The sequence below is a fragment of the Pseudophryne corroboree genome, chromosome 1, assembly GCF_028390025.1.
Source record: "Pseudophryne corroboree isolate aPseCor3 chromosome 1, aPseCor3.hap2, whole genome shotgun sequence".
Classification (NCBI taxonomy): Eukaryota; Metazoa; Chordata; class Amphibia; order Anura; family Myobatrachidae; genus Pseudophryne; species Pseudophryne corroboree.
The window spans coordinates 333,089,165-333,111,338 of record NC_086444.1 but is presented as its reverse complement, the minus strand read 5'-3'; the positions used below and the strand labels follow the sequence as shown (position 1 = coordinate 333,111,338).

General features: G+C 41.2%; 1 protein-coding gene across 27 annotated transcripts in view; it reads left to right on the top strand.

Moving 5' to 3' along the window:
• Positions 1 to 22,174, top strand: part of RIMBP2 (RIMS binding protein 2) — a 1,046,283-nt gene that overhangs the window by 798,624 nt on the left and 225,485 nt on the right. For 19 of the 27 annotated variants that reach the window (XM_063964621.1, XM_063964623.1, XM_063964618.1 and 16 more), the window contains 6 exons: positions 2,788 to 2,992; positions 10,353 to 10,400; positions 15,072 to 15,223; positions 15,478 to 15,554; positions 17,560 to 17,669; positions 20,498 to 21,310. In XM_063964621.1, coding sequence (XP_063820691.1) covers positions 2,788 to 2,992; positions 10,353 to 10,400; positions 15,072 to 15,223; positions 15,478 to 15,554; positions 17,560 to 17,669; positions 20,498 to 21,310 — 1,405 coding nt within the window. The remainder of the gene's footprint in view (positions 1 to 2,787; positions 2,993 to 10,352; positions 10,401 to 15,071; positions 15,224 to 15,477; positions 15,555 to 17,559; positions 17,670 to 20,497; positions 21,311 to 22,174) is intronic. The other 8 variants (XM_063964626.1, XM_063964624.1, XM_063964645.1 and 5 more) reach the window with 2 other exon arrangements.

Below are 22,174 nucleotides of genomic sequence, written 5' to 3'. Positions count from 1 at the left end.
ACCGCTGTTCTAAAGGACTGGTGGAAAAGTTGCCCAGAGCTAGCAATGCAATTGTAACTATAATTTTATAGAATGTACTGGATAAACGCTAGCTAGAAGCTGATTAATTATTACAACTTTTCTTCCATTTTATGATGATTGATCTCCCACTGTATGTGAGTGAGAAGAGGTGACATGGAGTAGTGTGTTGGGATTTGCAGGTAGCTATTTAGAAAAGAAAGGCCTACAATCCTTCTACATGTTAAACTGAAAAAGTACATTGGCTGCTACATTGGCAGCACATGACATATTAGAAATAAATATTTGAACCCACTGATCATCTCACTTGCTTTATAGTAAATTAAGTCTACAACAACAGACACATCTAGTCAGTAGATCTTATACTGTCATATAATAGCATAAAATATGACTCAGTCACTTTAATGGAAATACTCTAAAGCAGTGGTTCCCAAGCTGGGTCTCATGGCATTTGCAGGGGAGATACGGCTAGGTTGTCAAGTACCAATTTAAAATAATTTATGGTCAATGTGATAGGCAAAACCAGTGCTGGTGAACTGAATATAAGTATGACAGGTAAACACAATTTACTTAATTTACTTATTGTTGCTGACTTTCTCAATAAGGGCGGGATGTATTAACATACATCACCGCCCAACGCAGCGACGTTGATCGCATGTGTACTAACATATGCGATTAACATAGCAATGCGATGACGGAGGTCCAACGCGATACCTGGGAGGTTGTGTGCGGGGGGGGGGGGGGGGGGGGGGTCTCCGTCACCTCCCTGGGCTCTCCACACTCCTCCCACGCTGTGAAGCATCGGCAGGCTGTCCCCGGCGCCTCCTCCATGCAGCCGGAAGGACCTCCGGCTGCTCCCCTAGGGGGAGGAGTAGTTTAGCTTCTAGGACCAGGGCTGCCGGGAAGAAGGTATTGCCGGGGGAGGGGTGCCTGCGGCGGGTTGCGGCGGCCGTCGATAAGAAGCCCATAGGCTTCTATAAAGGGTATCGCCATCCAAAGATGGCGATACTCTCAGGGGCGAAAAAGCGGCGGACGGGGGTTAGTACATCTGAAAATACAATAAAACGGGTTTTATTGCATTTTCCCTTTAGTACATCTCACCCTAAGTGCTTTAAAAAAAGAATGTTGGGAACCACTGCTCTAAAGTATATATCAGCCTTCATTAAAAGAGACTGTTAAAGTGAAACTAAACATGGTTTACAATATTGTGACATGTTTTAGAGGAGGATGAAGTGAACGCTGACATATTCCAGTAAAAGTTCAGTCGACATAATAAATGAATCTCTTACACAGATCGATAAGCTACCCAGCAGACATGAAAAGACTGACCTTTAATCTCCATTATCTGCATATGTCACACTGTTTAATAAACAGACACAGATCATTTTATTGTTACAGATTGTATTTGATCCTACTATGCACAGTGCTTCTTTTTACTGTCAGAGGTCATAATGGAGTTTTGTGTTATATCTTTTTATTTATTTTTTTGCTCTTTAAGCCAAGCTGTATTAAATTTTGCTTTCTTTTGGCATATTAGACAGTATATGAATGAGGTTGCTAAATAGTATAATGACTACGTTACTTCTTGGATAAATATATTACATTTGACATGCAAAGAATTTGTGGGATTTCATTCATATTTTATAGAAGAGATTGGAAATTAAGAGATGTGGTGACCTGAATTCAAACATGTTACTGTATTTTCTAGAGGTTGTAGCTCTGCGTTTATGATTCTGTTGCTTGCAGTAGCTATAGATCTTTAATAATATGTATTTTGTATTAAAAGGGCTTTTGAATATTGAACTTACTTATTGATGCCTTGCAATATATAAAAAGCTGTTACTATGGTTTTAACTTCTTTTACCTTGTGACAAATGTTTATGCCTTAGTCTGCAAGATCTACTGGCAAGTAGCACACATCCTTCCTTACAAGCATTACTTGTAGCTCTAAAGTGCTGGTAAAACTGTTTATGGTAACTTCATGTCCTATTTTTACGGCTTTCTGTGACCCTCATTTGTTTGCCTTTAACAGGACTACCTTTTCCAGTGCAGAACATTAGTTTAGGTACAGTCTGCGATATTGTGTTAGGTTGAAGAATGTGAGATACTATTGATAGGGTCAATTTCAAATTATACAAGGGGAGATATTTAAATTGAACACCATCTTAGGAATACCCATAATATATTTATAAATATAATTGGACATCTAAGGGGGATATTTATCAAAGATTGTAGATAAAGTACCAACTAATTAGCTTTTGTCAATTGAAATATTGTAGGGGGGACATGTGCCATGCCTTGGAGTGTGGAAAGTGGAGAAATCAGCTCTTAATTGGCTGTTACTTTATCTCCATCCGCTTTCTCACTCTCCAGGGCTTAGTACATCTTCCCCATAGTCTCTATATTTCACACTTAAAAACTAAAATAATCTATACTATATTTCTCCTGTTAATTTTCCATCCCTATAAAGTTATTGTATTACAACAATTGTGATGCACCTGTCACATATACACAGTGAAGGCAGCCATTTTGAAATCTTAACCAGTAATAAATGTAGCGTATTCATTCACTAGGAATTCATCAGTTCCTGAAAAGCTTCATTCTCGGTTCAGTGATTACACTGCATCCAGAATTGATAAGATGCATCGTCATGTATTTTAGTGACAAAATGTCTGCCTCAACTGTTTCTAGGCAACTAAGCCCTGTTATGGTTACTATTTCTCGACTAGAAATTGTTAATTTTATTGAAAGAGCTGCACGTTTTTGTAGGCCAAAGTTCGAGAGCTGGAAGAGAAATGCCGGACACAAAGCCAACAGTTTAATCTCCTCTCACGGGAGCTGGAAAAGTTCCGTCAACAAGCAGGAAAAATTGACTTGTTGAGTGGCAACGTGGTCTTTAATTCTGATGTACCAGGCTCCCCCAATAAGGCTCTCACCCAGTTAATGAATGGAATAGCCACCTCAATAGGAAAAGGTGAGTTGGAGCAGATTTTGAGTGACTGAAATTGGCAATGAACATTAAGTATGTTATGCTGAAACAAATAAAGGGCTAATAATGGTTCATATTCTAGTATTGAACTGAATAATATGTACATTATTATTATGGTCTCTATTAGAATGGGCCCCTTTCCATTCAGAAATTAGCACTAGCAACAGTGCACTTTAATCAATAACTTAAAGTTAAAAGTCTAAAAATCCATACTGCCTTAAAAGTGCACCTGTCTCACACATACCATGGAGGCAGCCATCTTGCAGGTTTCAGAAGAATTAAAAATACTACAACCTATCTATTTATTCAACTACTGGTGAAAAAGACCGGGGTCATGCCTGGATGTGTGCTCTGCCAGCTGACAAGGTTTGCTGGGATTTGTACAGTAGTTTCACCTGCAGAGCCACAGGTTGATTGTGCCTCCATGAAATACCTTGTTTCTAGTGTAGTGGCAGTGGGTATCTGGATGGTAGATCTACTCTGTCTGAGTAGACAGTCAATAGGTCAACATGCATTAGGCTGACAAATGCAAAAGGTAGACAGGTACAAAAGGTCAACTATGGTTAAGGTTGACAGGCACAACAGGTTCAAAAGGTTGACACACATGTTCCATATGTTTTTCTATCATTTTCTTGATTTACTATCCATGTGGACTATGATTGGGGATAATAACCTGTCTGAAGCATGGCAAGCAGAGTGGGCCAGCAAGTGTCTATGATTCTACTGACGGTAGTCACAAAAATATACAAGATTTTTCCCAACCCCCCAAAGTGTGTCGATCATTACTATGTCAACCTTTTGTGCCTGTCGACCTTAACCACTGTTGGCCATTCACCTGTTGCCCTTTTGTACCAGTTGACCTAATGCATGTCGACCATATGTTGTCGACTTATTAACTGTATACCTAGACAGTGTAGGTCTATTATATCACACCTGTGGCACTGCCCCAGTGATGTCACTGCTTTCTAGCAATATATTTTTAAGTAGTAGATTTATATTCGCACTTATAGGCAGAATTTAAGTCCAGGCAATGTCCGCAAAGTGCCGTCATGATTGCCAGAACCCCAGTCCATTGCTGCCACCAGCATCACCAATTTTCCCTCATACCCCATAGAGTTACTTAGGAAAATTATAGATATTCGGCCGCCATATTTCTCGGGATGTACGCTGCTGAACATTACAACAGCACGTTGCCGAGTATTGATTTCCACCTTAGACCTCAGTATGAGATGTGTTTTGAATTTAAGATGTGAACTTTATGGGATAGTTAACATGGACCTCTCACAGTTAAATTAATTAAACCTTCCTCCATGTTAGATACTATATGGAATACTAAGGGGTAAATTTACTAAGATGGGAGTTCTATTTAAGATGGGATGTTGCCCATATCAACCAATCAGATTCCAGGTATTATCTTCTAGAAGGTGCTAGATAAATGAGAAGTATAATCTGATTGGTTGGCAACATCCCATCTTAAATAGAACTCCCATCTTAGTAAATTTACCCCAAAGTCTTAGAATTTTTGTTGCATCTCTGTATCAGGGGGGAGTTAGTAGAAAGGCTTTTTTTTTTTTTTTTTTCAAATATAGTATTTGCTATTGGTTGAGGTCACCTCAATGTTTTGTACTGTAGCATATGTTGTTTGATACGGTTGATTTCAAGTAGAAAACAACACACAAGAAACCACCCTGTCCTTCAAATGTGATCCCATAGGAAAACTTGATAGTAACTGAGAAAGACAGGAAAATTCAGGTCATTACACAAAAACCGTGTATCGCCTGGAGAGACACATTGGACCTGTAGTTCAAGTCATACATTCCAATAATCAGATCAACTTAGTCATCTAGCTACATGAAGTAATTCATTGGCTGCCACTTCGGGCTTTATTTTTTTGAGGAAAATGACCTTATCTGTTGAGCAAAGTTATGCACCAATAATGGGCAATGTAGTCAAATGCAACTTGTGTTTAGTTACCGTTGTAAAAGAGCATTCAAACCTAAATGTAACATTAACACAAACATTATGAACAAATTGTATCCAGCGCTCTACTTGTGTGGATAAACGCTGTGGCAGCAAAATTGTGGTGGAGGTTAAACCCAATACCTCTTTAAAGATATATAACATAAGGGTACACAATTGCGCCTGAATATGTGGTGGTAATGGTTGTAATATTAAATGACAAGTATACACTGTATATATGAAGAATAAATGTATTTAATCTAAAACAAAATGACAGAAAGAGAATAAATGGAAAAAGATGTGAAAAAATAGAAAATTAATACATTAATGAAAGAGTGTATATATGTATATGAAAGAATTCTATACATATGTATACTTTGGTCCGCAGTCCAGTACAATAGAGTGTGGCGTCCCACCTCGTTTAATTGTGCTCAAACTTCTACCACAATGTGTGGAGGGGTATATACAACACAGTCCCAGAGGAGCTCGTTCAGTAATATACGGGGGTCACGGTCAAAAAGTCTGTTGCAGCAGCTTGATCCTGTCTTGAGAGGGAGGGGGGGTGAGGTGATCTTCTGACGGTGCTAGCAAATGAAGGGGTACCCCAGGTGGCTATGCGGGAGGGATGAGTTGCAGGAGATAGGTAATTATTGGCTCTGGACTCGCCGCTCTCTGACTCGGTCTGTGGCTGCGGAAGGCGCCCGTGTAGACAGGCGTCTGCCGCCGGCCAGATCCGAGGAGTGCGGTCGTGTCTCTGGGGGGGAAAGTGTCACTGACTTCGAGACCCGGAGCGGGACTGTCCGCAGTGCACCTCCCCACTTACAGAGCCCTTACCTTGTTCTTCTGTGCTCGATTCCCAACTTCCGCTGTCACCTTGCTTCCTTGTCAGTCTTGCAGCTTTTCGTCCGGTTTCACTTTCACTTTCCTGTACCTCGCGGTCACGTGACCTGTTCCTGTTCCTCAGCAGTCTTCAGCGCCGTGGGTGATGAATGTGTCCAGAAATAGAGAGCTCTGCTGTGTTGAATATGATTAAGGCAGTCTGTTTGAAACGGTGTCCTGTTAGCTCCTACGCGTGTCGACCTTTCTAGGTCTTCCTCAGGGAGTCTATGAGTGCCATATTCAGTGTGGGCTATTTATGCCCATACTTGCTTATGTCATAGAAAAGGGGGCGTGTTTCTCGAATTATAATGGGGATTTGTTATATAACGACTATACAGACAATCATACAATAAAAAGAATATACAAGGAAAGAATGGGATATAGAAAAACAATAATAATAGTAATAGTAAACAAAACAAGCAAAAATTATATATGTAAAAGGTATAACGACCATAAAGAATGATTTTTGAGACTGAATCATTAGTGAATATTGGGAAATGATGAGAAACGAACTCTCATCATTTCCCAATATTCACTAATGATTCAGTCTCAAAAATCATTCTTTATGGTCGTTATACCTTTTACATATATAATTTTTGCTTGTTTTGTTTACTATTACTATTATTATTGTTTTTCTATATCCCATTCTTTCCTTGTATATTCTTTTTATTGTATGATTGTCTGTATAGTCGTTATATAACAAATCCCCATTATAATTCGAGAAACACGCCCCCTTTTCTATGACATAAGCAAGTATGGGCATAAATAGCCCACACTGAATATGGCACTCATAGACTCCCTGAGGAAGACCTAGAAAGGTCGACACGCGTAGGAGCTAACAGGACACCGTTTCAAACAGACTGCCTTAATCATATTCAACACAGCAGAGTTCTCTATTTCTGGACACATTCATCACCCACGGCGCTGAAGACTGCTGAGGAACAGGAACAGGTCACGTGACCGCGAGGTACAGGAAAGTGAAAGTGAAACCGGACGAAAAGCTGCAAGACTGACAAGGAAGCAAGGTGACAGCGGAAGTTGGGAATCGAGCACAGAAGAACAAGGTAAGGGCTCTGTAAGTGGGGAGGTGCACTGCGGACAGTCCCGCTCCGGGTCTCGAAGTCAGTGACACTTTCCCCCCCAGAGACACGACCGCACTCCTCGGATCTGGCCGGCGGCAGACGCCTGTCTACACGGGCGCCTTCCGCAGCCACAGACCGAGTCAGAGAGCGGCGAGTCCAGAGCCAATAATTACCTATCTCCTGCAACTCATCCCTCCCGCATAGCCACCTGGGGTACCCCTTCATTTGCTAGCACCGTCAGAAGATCACCTCACCCCCCCTCCCTCTCAAGACAGGATCAAGCTGCTGCAACAGACTTTTTGACCGTGACCCCCGTATATTACTGAACGAGCTCCTCTGGGACTGTGTTGTATATACCCCTCCACACATTGTGGTAGAAGTTTGAGCACAATTAAACGAGGTGGGACGCCACACTCTATTGTACTGGACTGCGGACCAAAGTATACATATGTATAGAATTCTTTCATATACATATATACACTCTTTCATTAATGTATTAATTTTCTATTTTTTCACATCTTTTTCCATTTATTCTCTTTCTGTCATTTTGTTTTAGATTAAATACATTTATTCTTCATATATACAGTGTATACTTGTCATTTAATATTACAACCATTACCACCACATATTCAGGCGCAATTGTGTACCCTTATGTTATTAACACAAACATGACCATTAGAAAGGTGCCTATTATAAAAGTTCTCTCTCTCTCTCTCTCTCTCTCTCTCTATCTATATATATATATATATATATATATATATATATATATATATATATAGTGCTTACATGTTGACATGATCTCATGCAACCTTTCCTGTGCTCTCTTATTTCAGTGAGCATTTAATGCCTTCCTTTTTTTCCTGATGTTCATGAAGTTGGTCATCATATACAGATGTGTCCTCACATACGCCACACACCGCGAGATGCCTGGTGTGAGTGAGCTGACGGTTCCCATGCAACTCTGCTAACGTCAGGCGTCTTTTTTTGTCAAATACATCTTACAGTATTTGCATTGCTGTGTGAATAAGAGGGATGCAATACCGATGCCGGGATCCCAACCCCTGAATATCCCGCCGGTCAGCATGCCAACTAACAGGGACTATTCCCGCTCGTGGGTGTCCACGGCACGCATAGAGTGGGAATAGAACCTGTGGTGATCCCGCTGCATGGCGAGCGCAGCGAGCCCACAAGGGGCTTTGTTGCACTTGCCCCCTGCTGGCCATCTAACAGCCGGGATCCCGGTGTCTGTAATGTGACTGGTCACACATACCCAACCCGAATAAGATGCACACGCAGACTCAGACCCGAATAAGACGCACACTGCATGCCTATATTCTGTATGCGTCTGCAACTGTATCTGCATACATTATTTTCTGGGAAACGCAGTCGCACAAAGATAATACAGTAGGCATTCCACATATTATTTTAAACAGCAGCCTGCTTGTGCGTCTTATCGCATCTGATGCAAATAAGACGCATTTTGCAGGAAAAAATGCACAAAAGACACCCAGTGTTAGTAAACGAGCTCACGATTAGGCGCGACTTGAAGGGTTGCTTAATGTGACTGCAGCAATGATGAAGGAAGACACATCTGTACTGAAGAACAAAAAAACTATTTTGTAACAGCACATAGGAAACATAAGTTACAAAGTATGCCATCTCTGGTATCAGATATGGCTGTTGAGGTTGTGGATAGCGTGTTTGTTTAGGGGAGGGGGGATTTGTCATACCTTGCACTTTTTAGCAGCTTTTTGAAGTATGCAAAGTGTTAGCATTATGTTTGCTGACCTCACACTGCCCATCATGAATACGTATGAACACGTAGTGAACTGCCATTAACTTTTATACTTAGTTTTCAGGAACAAAGCTAGGGATCCTGTACATTGTCAGGGTGGTTCCTTGTTATGCTGGTCCCCTCACAGACAATGCCATTATTATTGCTCAGATGTATTATTGGTTTTTGCTGGTCCATCACCTGATTTAGATACATGAACATGTTGTCCTTTGTGAACATAGATTCTACCTTCTTGTGGCATTTCCTACAATTTAGGGCTCTGTAGAGAGCTTATGCCCATAGGAAGGTGCAAAACACAGTAGAGGTGTTAGTACCTAGGCCCTCATTCCGAGTTGTTCGCTTGCTAGCTGCTTTTAGCAGCATTGCACACGCTAAGCCGCCGCCCTCTGGGAGTGTATCTTAGCTTAGCAGAATTGCGAACGAAAGATTTGCAGAATTGCGAATAGAAATTTCTTAGCAGTTTCTGAGTAGCTCCAGACTTACTCCTACATTGCGATCAGTTCAGTCAGTTTCGTTCCTGGTTTGACGTCACAAACACACCCAGCGTTCACCCAGACACTCCCCCGTTTCTTCAGACACTCCTGCGTTTTTCCCAGAAACACCAGCGTTTTTTCACACACGCCCAGAAAATGGCCAGTTTCCACCCAGAAACACCCACTTCCTGTCAATCACACTACGGTCACCAGAACGATGAAAAATCCTCGTTATGCCGTAAGTAAAATACCTAACTTTTGTGTAAAATAACTAACCGCATGCGCTCTGCGAACCTTGCGCATGCGCAGTAAGCGACTAATCGCAATATAGCGAAAATCGGCAACGAGCGAACAACTCTGAATGACCACCTTAGTATCCAGAGCTTAAAGGTGTTGTGTTTCTGTTCCTATATCATTAGTTTACATTGTACTGTACTCTACTCTCAGGTTCCTGATATAAGCCTTGTGGCATGGTGTATTATCATACGATGTGCCACTGATCAGCCAGGCTGCACAAAGGAGCAATCTAGACCATTCCCAAACGCAGTCCTCAAGGCACACTAACTGTCCAGGTTTTAAGAATATCCATGTCTCAGCACAGATGGTTAAATCAAATTGACTGAGGTACTAATTAAGTCACGTGTGGCCAAGCATGAATATACTTAAAACTTGGACTTTTAGGGTGCCTTAAGGACTGTGTTTGGGAATCACTGATCTAGATAATTGTAAAGGGGGGAACACACGTAGAGATGTGTGCTGAACAACCAAACACATCTCTGCCCCTGCACAGCACTCAGAGTGATGTGTGCTGAGTGGAGGTGGGGGTGAGGGGGGGGGGGTGAGTGCTCACTTCACACAGCGGTGAAGTGAATGACCGGACTATGTTTGGCATGCCAAATCCAGAGCTGGTGTGTCGCCGGCACCCTACGCAACGGAGCGATGTGTGCTTAATTTCTAAGCAATCTAGTCACATTCTGAAGTGGAAACTTTGGGACAAATGTTTGAAATGTGCCTTTAGCTTTAACTATTACAGACAAAACTTAGAGAACACGTAAAATAATACTTGCTATTAATATATTACAGCGTAAACATACGTGAAGTTACTGTTTATACTTTGTTTATTATGTCCACATTACTTTTTTTCCCCTGTTCTGCAGTAGGATGCCATTTTACTGGACGTGCTTCTCTAACTGAGCAGGCAGAAAGTGAGTGACACTTTAAGATTTATTAGGGACATATTGAGGGCCACCGCTGATTAAAAGACCACAGTCCTCAGCTTATAAAGTCATTTTTTATTTCACTAGGCCTTTGTCCTAAATATCTGGGAGTGCCTGTTATAATTTATTTGGGGGGAAGGGTAAATAATTACATTTGTAATAGAGCAGTAAAATGTCAGGATAACAATGTGTTTTACTTTATTGCTTTATATATCTACATTATGGGTTGTAGTAATCATTTAAAAGCGTCCATCATTTCCTGGACAAGATGTAAACTTTAATGGCATGTAAGTCCTGTAAAAATAATTCTTATAAATGACGAAGTGATGGCCAGCTGCAAGACCAGGGGCTAGATTTACGGTATCCGGATGGTAGGTCAACATGGATTAGGTCGACCACTGTTGCTCAACATGTATATGGTCGACATAGGAAAAAGGTTGACACAGTGAACTGGTTGACGCATGAAAAGGTCGCCATGGCTTTTTTATTTTTTTAATTGATTTTACCATTCACGAGGACCACGATTGGGAATAGTAACCTGTGCAGAGCACAGCTGAGTGAGGCACATTACCCGCAGTCGCAAGCCGTGCAAGGGGATGTGGTGCACTAATTGGTGTTCCTGGTCATGTTATGCAAAAAAAGACACCAAAAAAGTTCAGAAATGTATGTTGACCTTTTTATGTGTCAACCTGCCCTGTGTCAACCATTTTAGGGGGTAATTCCGAGTTGATCGCAGCAGGAACTTTGTTAGCAGTTGGGCAAAACCATGTGCACTGCAGGGGAGGCAGATTTAACATGTGCAGAGAGAGTTAGATTTGGGTGTGGTGTGTTCAATCTGCAATCTAAATTGCAGTGTAAAAATAAAGCAGACAGTATTTACCCTGCACAGAAACAAAATAACCTACCCAAATCTAACTCTTTCTGCACATGTTATATCTGCCCCCCCTGCAGTGCACATGGTTTTGCCCAACTGCTAACAACATTCCTGCTGCGATCAACTCAGAATTACCCCCTTAATGTGTTGACCTTTTTCCCATGTTGACCATGTCGATCAATAATGGTTGACCTATCGACTGTCAGCCTAATCCATGTCGACCCATTGATCCATAACCAGATTTACTAATACCCCTTTCAGACTGTTATTGTCGAGTTGCACCCGGAATTTGTGCACAAGTCCTTCCCGGTTGTGGCTCTGCGAGACCACTTTCAGACAGACTATCCATCCCGGCAATATGCTGGATTGGTGACATCACCGCTGACGTGTGCAGAGGCAGTGCTTGGAGATGTGATGATCTCCAAGCGCCACCTCTTCCTATGGTGCGAATGTATCCCGGGTCGCATCGACCTGACTTACCTGTACACACCGCACTGCGAGCCAGGTTGAACACCAGTTTAGCTCTGCTCGCTAGCCGAATTGCAATACCGGGTTGCTCGACGCAGATTATTTCAGCTGTCCACTTTCAGACTGTGCCACATCCCAGGTTGCTGTGCGCTCATGTGCAATAACCCACTATTATTGTTGGTGGTCTGAAAAGGGGTATAATTGGAATAATATTAAATGCAAAATTTGCCTTGCTTTGCCTATAATTTTATTGCAGTCTTAAAATTTGGGTCAAAATTGCGGAGGTTTGCAAAAGTCGGCCCTTAGTAAATCTAGCCCCACAATGTTCATCCCAAAGTCCTCTCTGGGCCACAGCTACATGCGGAATGTCTCTTGCTACTTGGATAGTTATACACCAGACAGATCTGCAGTGTTTTCCCAGCTGCATTGAGACTGCCTGGGTGTAATTAATCTATTTCACTTTGACTTGTATTTTATCCTCCTGCCAACCTGCTAGAGTGCTGGCACATTGTAAAATGAATGTGGTAGTGTGGGAATAGGTTCAAAAAGCTGACAACCGTACACATCGTTTCATACCATGATTTAATCTACCGTATTTGCCTGTGACTCACTTTACGGAGTTGTCCCATAACCTGTCATGGTCTGAAGAGCCTCACTGCATCATTTACTTGCAGTAGTGTTATTAGCCCTTTCTTCCCAACACGTTTTTGTATGCTTTTAGACACTGCTGCAGTGATCATTAATACATTACGCAGCTGGTCGCTAAAATAACATTTTATAAGTAAATTTAAAAATAGGAACAAATTAGGGATTTTTTTAATTCTCTTTTCTAATTATATACAGCAATGAAACATAATAAAATTATGCTTTATGAGACACTTTTTATTTTTAAATGCTGTTGTCATTTACGTAATAAGGAATAGCAACACATTTCTTCCAAGAGCCCAATGGTAAGGTTTAAATTGCCCCCTTAAAATTGATCCGATTTCCAATAATAAATTTACAGTATATTATTTAATGTAATCATGTTACACAATTGGCAATACTTTAATATGTTTGTATTGTTTCATAGTTGGACCTTAGCAGAACAGCTGACAATGGGCTTCATTTAATTGCCGACACAGCAGTGAGCTGCATTGCAAAAGGCACCTTTGTGCGTGTGCACTGCAGCCGCGACGCATGCACAGTTTGATGATAATCGCTCAGTTTCGGCAACATTGAAGCGGCAACCGCATCTGAATCAGGCCCAATGTCAGTGCAATAAAGCGCAATCAATTATTTCATCAGAACTAAATTGTATTTGCAAAATTTAAAATAACCGTCAGGGCCAATCTGCAAGGCACGTACTCCTATTTATGTACATTTGCAGCATTAGTCTTCTGTACGTTGACATGCCTTTAATTCATTCGGCCCATGAACACCTTATTAGACTTACAAGCTTTCAGGAAGTAGATGGAATGCTTATTTTTGTGGGTAATTCATATTTCTCAATTCATATGATTCATGCATTATTATAATTATTATTGTTGCTTTTTAGTATTATTATTATTATTGTTATTATTAACAAATTATACATCTCCTAAGAGATCTTAGTTGGCTTTGGGGGGTATGCAATTAGTTCCGATCATTTCAGCTAATGAATTCACCCCACATGAGTATTCAATTAGGGCTGTATTCGGCCGTTTTGAAGGCATCTTAGCCAATACCTTTTCACCTGTTTTATTAAGTGAAAAGGCATTGGCGAAAAATGCCTCAAAATCGTCGATCCACGTGTTTTCTGCCCCTTTAACATAGGATTAATATCCATTCACACTAAAAATAGCAAAAAAACTGAGCGAATTGCATACTCCCCCTTACCTCAAGCGGGTGAGCTACAGATTACATGTGCATACCCGTGTGCATACCCTTACTGCACACTACTTGCACATGCCTGCTCCCAAATTGGAGTGCAAGTTACTAGAAAGCCAGACACATTTTAAAGTACTGTACATGTAAAGTGCATGAAAGCTATTGTTATGGGCTGCTGTTGGACTTAATATCTATCTGTAAACCAGGCCCGTTATCTTTACTGTAATTGCTTGTACTGTGTCCAAGCCCATAGTGCTACAGTCATTTACTATCACTGTATTTAAGTTCAAAATGTACAACACACCCATCAGATACAGTACTTACTGTCGTGCTCGGACTTTTAACTCTTCTACAATGTTAAAGATCTTAGTTTAGTTTTGTGTCAGTCATGCTAAATGTTGCTTATTTTCTATTATTTTGGGCTTTTGTTGGTTTTGTAAACTAAAATATACAAAAATAATAATAATCAGACAGCATTTACTGTCTGCATTAGAATGTTTTGTTTTTGTTTTCACTTACATCTTTTTTTGCAAAGCATATTCTATTACAGTAAATGAATTTCAGAGCAAGACTGTGGTTAAAGGGATACGGTTGTAAGGTCGACACAACTTAGGTCAACAGTCATTAGGTCGACCTGGATATTAGGTTGACATGCACTAGGTCGACATAGGCATTAGGTCGACATGTACTAACTAGGTAGACAGGTCAAAAAGTCGACATGAGTGTTTCATTTTTTTTTTTACTTTTTCATACTTCACGATCCACGTGGACTACAATTGGTAATGGTAACCTGCCCGAAGCATGGCGAGTGAAGCGAGCCATGCGAGGGGACACGGTGCACTAATTGGGGTTCCCCGTCACTTTACAAAGAAAACAACACTCAAAAAAGTCCAAAAACTCATGTCGACCTTTTCACCTGTCTACCTAGTGCATGTCGACATAATGCCCACGTCGACTTAAAAGTTGTGTCGACCCAACAACCCATACCCGTGGTTAAAGGGTTCCAAACTTGCTTATTGCTAAAACAACCAATCAGGGACTTTATTTAGTAGCCTACTTTCCATTAGACCAATCAAATGCTGGTTGTTGCTATGGGTTACTGTTCTGTGTAATTTTGCACTCAGGCTAAAATTGATGTCTCTCTGTAGTTTATAACATCTATATCTTCTACAACGGAATGAAAGGGTATAAATTTTTTTTACAAATGATAAAGTTTTGTCTGTAATTTTGGATTGTAAGCTTCACTCGATGAACTGCAGCAGGCTTGTGTGATGGGGAATAAAGTTACTGCTTAAGGCAGTGTGTACTATTTGAGTATACTGTACAGTACAGGTAAGGATACAAAAATGAAATAATTCAGCTTGAATATGTTCTGAGGAATAACGCCTTATCAGTTTTGTTGACATTTGAAAATCAATAAATCATTTCCCTTGTGGCCTCCTAAAATGTAGCTGTCAATTTTTACACAGGTCATGAAAGTCCTACTGGTAGCCGGTCTTTGATTTCTGAGTTTATCCGGCCACTCCAAACCACCGGGGACAAGCCAGAACAATTATCAGTCAAACCTACTTTCCTCTCAAGGTCCCGATCTGGCAGCCCAAGACAAAGGTTTGGTTCAGATGTAAGTTTTGTATGTTGGTCATAGATAGCCCAGACAGTGCTGTAACTAGTGTGTGCGGAGGGGGCACCACATATAGCGCTGCAGGGTAGGGGGTGCTGTTGGCGGCACTTGTTAATTATCTGTTTTAATTACTTTCACTTGCAGCTTCCCCCCTTTTTGAAGCCCAGCATCTTCTGACCACCCTTTTCTCCTACCCTGACCCATTCTGTCACTAATACCTATACAACATTCATGAACTCAACTGTGTTTTCCAGATGGATAATGAACAGAATACGAATACCTCAAAGCAAAGATACTCTGGGAAAGTCCACCTTTGTATTGCACGCTACAGGTAAGCACCAATTTCCTAGCTCCAGTTTAGTTTACAGTAAATAAGCAGATAGTATTATATTAAATGGATAAATACTAACAGATGCTAGTGTAGAGATGGGCAGTTGGGCACTCATAGAATCTGGCATTATTTTCCAGGAGTTGGCATTTATACAAATTAAATATTTATTTTATTAGTCTTAAAAAAAAAAAAATATATATATATATATATATATATATATATGTTTTAAGGGCCCTACAGGCTTGGCGACCGATACGGCAGACGGTCGACCCGGCGGGGAAGGGGGGGGGGGGGGGGCTGTGGGCCGCGCATCGTTCATCGTTGGTGCCTACAAACTGAAATATATGAACGGTATCTCGTTCATTAATGAACGATTTCGTTCATATCTTTCACTGGTATCGACCAGTGTGTAGCGCGCTTTACAATCATGTTTTACTGAAGTAACCACATAAAGCAGGTGCTTAAAGATAAAAGGAGAGTACACTGGGAATCTTTATGACACATTCTGCAACAGTAAACTGAGAAAGGTATTGTGTATCCAGTGTCTCACACACTGTATGCTCTTTTGTTCTAAGGCCGACATGGCAAAGGATTTCAGAGATTCACACTGTAACAGGAGCACAAATAGCTGCTGCTGGGACTAGTAACGCATGATTTCCATTTATCAAACATTATACATGTTGAGTCTGCCATATCCATAATTCCGAAATACAGAATATTCTGAAATTCAGATTTTTTTTAACATGATTGAGATACTGACATATTTGCTTTCTGTTGGTTAAATGCACACAAACTTTGTTTATTGTAAAGTATTGTATAAAATTGTCTTAAGACAAGGTATATAAGGTGTATATGAAACCTAAATGCATGCGGTTTAGATTTGGGGCCCATCCCCAAGATATCTTATTATGGTATGCAAATATTCCAAAATGCAGAACAATCTAATATCCAGAATACCTCTGGTCCCAAGTATTCTGGATATGGGAGACTCAACCTGTACTACTGTATTTTCCTTTTTCACTATTGGATGCTTGAAACCATGAAATATGTAATTTTAGGAAATTATGGGTCTGATGAGGAGTTGGCTGTAAATTGGTTGTAATTATCTGAAATAAAAAGTGTATGCTAAAATAGTGTGTCAGTGTATATAATCTTATGCGTATCATAAGGTGTGGATATGTCACTCATCACCGATATTGGTTATAAAGAATGGTTTAGGTGCCATCATGCCTTGAAGTCCAGGGTCAACTGGGACCCATAGTGCACCAGTAAGAAATACCTTTAAAATAGACACTTACACACTGAGGCAATTGTACTAATAATAAGAATCCCCCCTTACATCCTTGTTCACCACTTTATTCCTTATCTAAATCTAAGTGGTGATCCTCTTTTTCCTTCCACCTTGACAATCCATAGGGGAAAAAAATGAAAATATGTCAAGTGCCAAGGACATGCTGCTTACATGGGATGCCCCCCCGTGCTGGACAGGAATGTGCTGGTAGACCTTATAACAGGGGGACTCCACAGTATTATGGCCCCAGACCATTCTGTCAAAGCACAGTGCTGTACGTGGTTTAGGTACACGCCACAAAGTTCCATGCTGATTATAAGCAGCAGCAGTACAGGCCTTTGCACAAACATTCTGCTGAGAGACGTATTTGGGGGCACAAGTCTCAGCCTGCATCAGCACCTATTTGTGCTCTTCTTCGATAAACATCACCTGAGGCTTCTTAGCTTGTTTCTGTATTTTTGTTTTCTGTTTATTATTTATGTGATCTAGACAGTGTACCTTGTCTTATGTTGCTGAGTGCAATAGCTTAGTTGACCGATGTAAGAGATGGGAATATTATGATGTGATCGTTACATGGAAAAATGTGCACTCAAGCTATTTCTCCTATCTAATCATGCATTATCTCTATCCCCTTCTATTCATCTTCATCTGCTGCTTCACCCCCCCCCCCCCCCTCCCCTCCCCTCTCCTACAAACACTCTCATTTTGTCTCAGTTATAATCCCTTTGATGGACCAAATGAAAACCCAGAGGCAGAACTTCCCCTGGTGGCAGGAAAATACCTCTATGTGTATGGAGATATGGATGAGGATGGGTTTTATGAAGGTATTTATGTCTATGTATAATGCACTTCACACACAAATCACAGGCATTACTTCCTTTGTAATAGGAAACATGCTCTCATATACTGATCTCTTCATATACAAGCAGTGACTCTCATTTACTATATATGTAGCTTAAACTGCATTGGATCGGCCCTTTTTTTAAAATTAGGGTCATACGACAAATGGAATCTGCTACTCCACAAAGTACATCCAGACAGAAACACTCAGTGCACACATGATCTTAGTGTTGAGTACAGTAGTATTTGTATTGTGGTATACCAAGTATTAAGCAACATGCTTTCAGTGTCTACCCGTATCCTTTTTACATTTAACACAAAAATATACTCAATGTGCATTTTATTTAGATGGAATTAGGGGTAGATGTATCACCAGTCGTTACAGGGTATAGTGGTATCTGCGAACATTATGTGCCGCAGATACTGTATCCCTGGACATAAGACGCCCGAAGTGCCGGTTCAATACCTGGGCACCCCAGTCTATATCGGCACTGCTGTCTACAAACGCCTGTGTGCCGGCAGATATATGAAAGGTTAGTGGCACTAACCATTTCAGCAGCTGCTGTTGCCTCATGCCGTATGCATTGTGCATTCGCAAAACAATAACGTTTTAGGTTTTTTTTCAGTAGCCCAGAGGGTGCAGCTGGAGATGTACTGATGGCACCTGCACAGTGCTATCTCAGCATTCGAGTGCCGAAAGTGGGACTGGTGACAGACAGGAGACTGATCACCAGACAGGTGACAGACACCAGACCGATCACCAGACAGGTGACAGACACCAGACCGATCACCAGACAGGTGACAGACACCAGAGCGATCACCAGACAGGTGACAGACACCAGAGCGATCACCAGACAGGTGACAGACACCAGAGCGATCACCAGACAGGTGACAGACACCAGAGCGATCACCAGACAGGTGACAGACACCAGAGCGATCACCAGACAGGTGACAGACACCAGAGTGATCACCAGACAGGTGACAGACACCAGAGTGATCACCAGACAGGTGACAGACACCAGAGTGATCACCAGACAGGTGACAGACACCAGAGCGATCACCAGACAGGTGACAAACAGGAGACTGATCACCAGACAGGTGACAGACACCAGAGCGATCACCAGACAGGTGACAGACACCAGAGCGATCACCAGACAGGTGACAGACACCAGAGCGATCACCAGACAGGTGATTTAACACCCTCCCACAATGGCAGCAGCTTCATTAACACATGCTGCTGATCTGGATCCAGAGGTGAAGCGAGTCTGTACAAATAACGGGCAGAGCCTGCAGCATAATACAGCTATCCCTAGGTTACACCAGGTTTGTTCATTAACAGTGTGCTGAGCACAAATTCAGTTATATGCCAAACACCAATAACATTCCAAAGTGAATAAAATTAACTAAAACATTTAATTAATATTCTCTTCTTAAGATGCAATTCTTTGTTAACACTCTTTAGAGCAAGGGTTTGTAATTTACCAGTCCTGAAGACCATGTTGTGTTTCAACATTCTGAACATAACTCTCCATCTCCTATAACTAGAAGAAATCCCTTTAAGAGCTTTATACCAAAATGAATGATTAGGGAAATGTCTCATTCACATAATGCTGATGAGATGATTTTCCTGTATGTAAAAAGCTAATTAAATTGTTTGATACTCCTACTCGGGTGCCCCCCCCCCCCCCCCTCTGTTTACGTATTATTCCATAATATAATCCAGTGATTAACAATGCATAACCATAGCTAATGTATTCTTTTTATATGTAGTAAATATCAAATGTGACCTACTGTATTCTGAAACTTATCTATCTAATTATCGAAGTCTTCCTGGGGAAACCACCATTGGGATATTTAATTATACATTTCCTCCAATTTAGCGTTAATCAACTCATTGGTACAGTAACTTGACGGGCTAATGAACTGACTGGGAGGAATTGATCGTTTACTAATTGTGGGTCTGATTCTGAGATAGGAGTAAAGTAAAAAGAGCAATTACTGTAACTGTGTACAGATGAAGCCACGCTAGTCGTGGCTCCGTCTGTGCCTAGGCCCGCTCACATAGGCGCGCCTAGGACTCGCGCGTCTCTGGCTGGGCGCGCGCGCCCGTTATGGAGTCATGCCCCATTCACTAGAATGGGAGAGTGTGTACATCCGGGCGGGTGCGCGCGCCCAGATGGGGACGCTCTCCTGTTCTATGAATGGGAGAGCGTGTCTGTGCACTTCCGGCGTGACTAGGCGGACAGATCGCCTAGTCATGCTGGGAGTGCACGTCTGCGATGGAGCCACCTCAGATGAGTGCGGCTCCATATGTACCTGGACGAACCATGAGGGGACAGATGTAACGTGCAGAGAGATTTAGATGATGAGGGGGGGCTAAATTGAAATCTAAATAGCAGTGTAAAAGTAAAGCTGTCCAGTATTTGTGGGCTACATGTAACATGTAAAAGTAGCTGTATTTTCTTGCTTTTGTGAGAATTCAATAAATTGTTTTGCAAAAAAAAAAAAAGTATGTGTATTTACCCTGCATGCAAAAAAGATAACATTAACATGGTTTGTTCAGATACAAAGCTACTTGATCTTTTTCGCTTTGCACACAACTCAGAAACTGTCCCTGTATATGTGATATGGGTAGTACTGAAAACTTATTGTTTATCCATTAGTTACTATTAGAAAATACTATTAGAAATATGTGTATGTACCATATATTATATTCCATTTGTCTGCTTTTTTATTTTTTTTATAAAGCTCACAAAAACCAATAGAAATCCTACATTGTTGACATATCTATATAAATGTTTATCATACACAGGAGAGCTGCTGGATGGCCAGAGAGGTCTTGTTCCTTCAAATTTTGTAGATTTTGTTCAAAATGAGGAATTTCATGTCTCCAGCAACTTGGCCAGTGAACAAGAAGAAAATTTCCTTAATCACTCAGCTCCTCTTCATCATGGTGACCACAAGCTGGAGATCACCCCATCTATCCACATAGAATCCAGTGTGCTGAACAATGGCACAGGGACCATGGATGTGAACATTGATGAGATTGGAGAAGACATTGTGCCTTATCCTCGGAAAATAACTCTTATCAAACAACTCGCCAAAAGTGTTATTGTAGGCTGGGAGCCTCCACTAGTGCCACCAGGCTGGGGTACAATCCACAGCTATAATGTGTTGGTGGGAAAAGAAGTCCGTACAACGTTGAGCTTTGGGAGTAGAACAAAAAGTCTTATTGAAAAACTGGATCTTGCCACGGTTACTTATCGCATATCAATCCAGACGGTTACAGATCGAGGCAACTCTGATCAGCTGCAGTGTACTTTGCTAGTTGGTAAGGATGTTATCGTAGCTCCTTCTCATCTCAAAGTGGATAATATCACCCCAATGTCTGCTGAACTCTCCTGGCTCCCAAGCAACAGCAATTATAGTCATGTCATATTCTTGAATGAGGAGGAATTTGACATTGTTAAGGCTGCCACTTACAGGTATCACTTTATTAACTTAAAGCCCAATATCACATACAAAGTAAAACTTCTTGCAAAGCCCCACCAGATGCCATGGCAGCTTCCTTTGGAACAGAGGGAACGGAAGGAAGCCTATGCAGAGTTTTCTACCCAACCATCAGGTTAGTGAGTGCCTTGTACTTTATTGTTATCCTTGATTGCTATTGAATGAGCTTAACACATTGATATTGTTTTGCTTTCATAATCATAGTTGAATTCACAGGTCATTGCACATGCATGGCACTTCTAAATATATGTAATATAGTGCTATGCAGTATCAATATACGAGTATTATGCCACTGTATTCAGGATGGCACCAACCACCACCCATGTTGCACACAGCAAATATATTATAAAAAAAGAGTACTGAGAACACAAGCGTCCTTGCATTGTGGAACGTAAGTTATTGTATTATTGGTTTTTTCTGTCAGGTCATAAATTAGGCTATTCTTTTTAGTTGTAGTATTTCTGTAGTAAATAGTGGTATTAGAAAGTAGAGGGTGTTTGAGATAACAAGAGGGCAGTAGTGAGAGCATGGGCATAACTGTAGTCGGTGCAAGGGGTGCCATTCCTTTGGTGCCCAGAGGCTTAGGGGGGCCTGGACCCACTTTATAAAATTGCATACCTATTTACCAGGTTTGCCTGCTAATTGGGTATGATCCTTTGCCCAGCCTGAATTGTGTGACATTACTTTTTCAGTGAGAGAAGTGTGTAGTGGATGTTATATTGATAAGGGGGCACTGTAATGTGGCATAAGATGAACTGGAGGCCACTATAATACAGTATGTCGCACACTGATCTGCTCATTGTAGTGCTGAGAGCACTATAATGTTACATAATAAGAACTGGGGCACTTTAATGTAGCACAGTATGAAGACCACTATATATCATAATGTCAATTCGGCATACTGTGTGGCATAATGTATACTGGCAGCCCTACAATGTGATGTCTCGTTAACTAAGGAACTACGATGGTTCATAAAATA